At 37.2% G+C, this 2,500-nt stretch overlaps 2 protein-coding genes across 2 annotated transcripts in view; one reads left to right on the forward strand and one right to left on the reverse strand.

The window, feature by feature from the left end:
* The window catches only part of LOC307267737 (uncharacterized protein), a gene marked incomplete at both ends in the record, with an annotated part of 5,004 nt that extends 4,961 nt beyond the window's left edge, over positions 1-43 (forward strand). The window contains one exon of the mRNA XM_080050119.1: positions 34-43. Within this exon, the coding sequence (XP_079906245.1) occupies positions 34-43 (10 nt within the window). The remainder of the gene's footprint in view (positions 1-33) is intronic.
* Positions 44-199: 156 nt separating this feature from the next.
* LOC307267738 (uncharacterized protein) overlaps positions 200-2,500 on the reverse strand; it is a gene marked incomplete at both ends in the record, with an annotated part of 6,225 nt that continues 3,924 nt past the window's right edge. The window contains 2 exons of the mRNA XM_080050120.1: positions 200-205; positions 921-1,055. Of these exons, the coding sequence (XP_079906246.1) occupies positions 200-205; positions 921-1,055 (141 nt within the window). The remainder of the gene's footprint in view (positions 206-920; positions 1,056-2,500) is intronic.

Genomic DNA, 2,500 nt, shown 5'->3' on the forward strand with positions numbered 1-2,500 from the left:
CGGATCTGGTCTATGTTACTCCCTTACCCCTAGACCTCATTAGGGACGTAACACTCCTAAACACAGTCAACTATCTAGTGTAAATACACAGCCTAGGCTCTGTAAACTGGTGTGTTTCAGTGAATATCTCCTCAGCATCTGCTACCTGCATTAATCCAGTTTGTTTCATTTTCCTTTCAGGTAAGTTAATTCATTTCAATCAGTTCTGTGCAGAGCAAACACATATCGCTGACACTGTTTGCTTTCCCCAAATTACACATATCTACAGCTCTGGAAAACATTAAGAGACCACTCCAAATGTTCAGTGTCTCTTGTTTTACTCTTTAGAGGCATATGTTTGAGTAGAATGAACATTTTGGTTTTATAATATAAACTACTGACAACATTTCTACCAAATTCACAATAGAAAATATTGTCATTAAGAGCATTTCCATGAAGTAATGTAGAGATGAAGATTTAAGAACAATCCAGACTGGTCTCTGAATGTTTTCCAGAGCTGTAGATGCTTTCTAATGAGCCCTAGCTCCACCCAGTGGTCAAACACAGAACTACACGTCAGCAAATACATCAAAAACAAGAGAAGCAAACGGCTCCAACAGTGAGAGAAAGATTCTATATAAAATGTGTTTCTGAAACGGGATGTGTGTGTGTGTGTGTGTGTGTGCGTGCGTGTGTGCGTGTGTGTGTGCGTGTGTGGTTGTGTGTGGTGCGTGCATGTGTGTGTGTGTGTGTGTCTGTGCATGCGTGCGTGCGTGTGTGTGTGTGTGGTTGTGTGGTTGTGTGAGCGTGCGTGCATGTGTGTGTGTGTGTGTGTGTGTGCCTGCGTGCATGTGTGTGTGTGTGTGTGTGTGTGTGTGTGTGTGTGCGCGTGTGTGTGTGTGTGCGCGTGTGTGTGTGTGTGCGTGTGTGTGTGTGTGTACCAGGGCCTTCATGTGGTACACACAGCCCGGGATGTGTGTGATCAGGTTGTGGCTGAGGTTGAGTTTCTTCAGGCAGGTCAGGCCGGACAGAGAGTCAGGCAGAGAACACAGCTGGTTGTTGGCCAGACTCAACACCTGGAACACAAGGGACAGTTAATTAATATAAAATAAAATTATATTTTTTATATGCTGTATGTATTCTTTTTTTTACTTTTGACTTTTTTACTTTATTTATTACTTTAAATGTATTTATTTATTTATTATTTATTTTTTATTAATATTTTTAATTAATGTATTTTTTTAAGATTATTTTTTTGGGCTTTTTATTTATAGTGCAGAGAGACAGAGATGAAATGGGGCAGAGAGGGGAATGAAATCTGGTTGTTGGGACATTTAATTAGTTTAAATGTTTTTTTTTCTTTGTTTTCTTTTATTGTTATTTTGTTTCTTTTATTTTCTTTTTCTTTCATAATTTAATTTTTTAATGTATTTTTTTAAGATAATTTTTTGGCTTTTTTTATTTAAAGTTGAATTTCAACTGTTTTTTTTTCTTCTCAAAATTGTACTGAAACTCATATTTTACAGTATTTTTTAAGTAATTTTCCGGTATATTTTCAGTGTATTTTACAGTGTATTTCTTGCAGTGTGTTTAGCAGTGTGTTTAGCAGTGTATTTAGCAGTGTGTTTAGCAGTGTATTTAGCAGTGTGTTTAGCAGTGTGTTTAGCAGTGTATTTAGCAGTGTATTTAGCAGTGTATTTAGCAGTGTATTTAGCAGTGTATTTAGCAGTGTATTTAGCAGTGTGTTTAGTATTTAGCAGTGTGTTTAGCAGTGTGTTTAGCAGTGTATTTAGCAGTGTGTTTAGCAGTGTGTTTAGCAGTGTATTTAGCAGTGTGTTTAGCAGTGTATTTAGCAGTGTGTTTAGCAGTGTATTTAGCAGTGTGTTTAGCAGTGTGTTTAGCAGTGTGTTTAGCAGTGTGTTTAGCAGTGTATTTAGCAGTGTATTTAGCAGTGTGTTTAGCAGTGTATTTAGCAGTGTATTTAGCAGTGTGTTTAGCAGTGTATTTAGCAGTGTATTTAGCAGTGTGTTTAGCAGTGTGTTTAGCAGTGTATTTAGCAGTGTGTTTAGCAGTGTGTTTAGCAGTGTATTTAGCAGTGTATTTAGCAGTGTATTTAGCAGTGTGTTTAGCAGTGTGTTTAGCAGTGTATTTAGCAGTGTGTTTAGCAGTGTGTTTAGCAGTGTATTTAGCAGTGTGTTTAGCAGTGTGTTTAGCAGTGTGTTTAGCAGTGTGTTTAGCAGTGTATTTAGCAGTGTATTTAGCAGTGTGTTTAGCAGTGTATTTAGCAGTGTATTTAGCAGTGTGTTTAGCAGTGTATTTAGCAGTGTATTTAGCAGTGTGTTTAGCAGTGTGTTTAGCAGTGTATTTAGCAGTGTGTTTAGCAGTGTGTTTAGCAGTGTATTTAGCAGTGTATTTAGCAGTGTATTTAGCAGTGTGTTTAGCAGTGTGTTTAGCAGTGTATTTAGCAGTGTGTTTAGCAGTGTGTTTAGCAGTGTATTTAGCAGTGTATTTAGCAGTGTGT

The sequence above is a fragment of the Ammodytes marinus genome, assembly GCF_949987685.1.
Source record: "Ammodytes marinus genome assembly, chromosome: 21".
Lineage (NCBI taxonomy): Eukaryota > Metazoa > Chordata > Actinopteri > Uranoscopiformes > Ammodytidae > Ammodytes > Ammodytes marinus.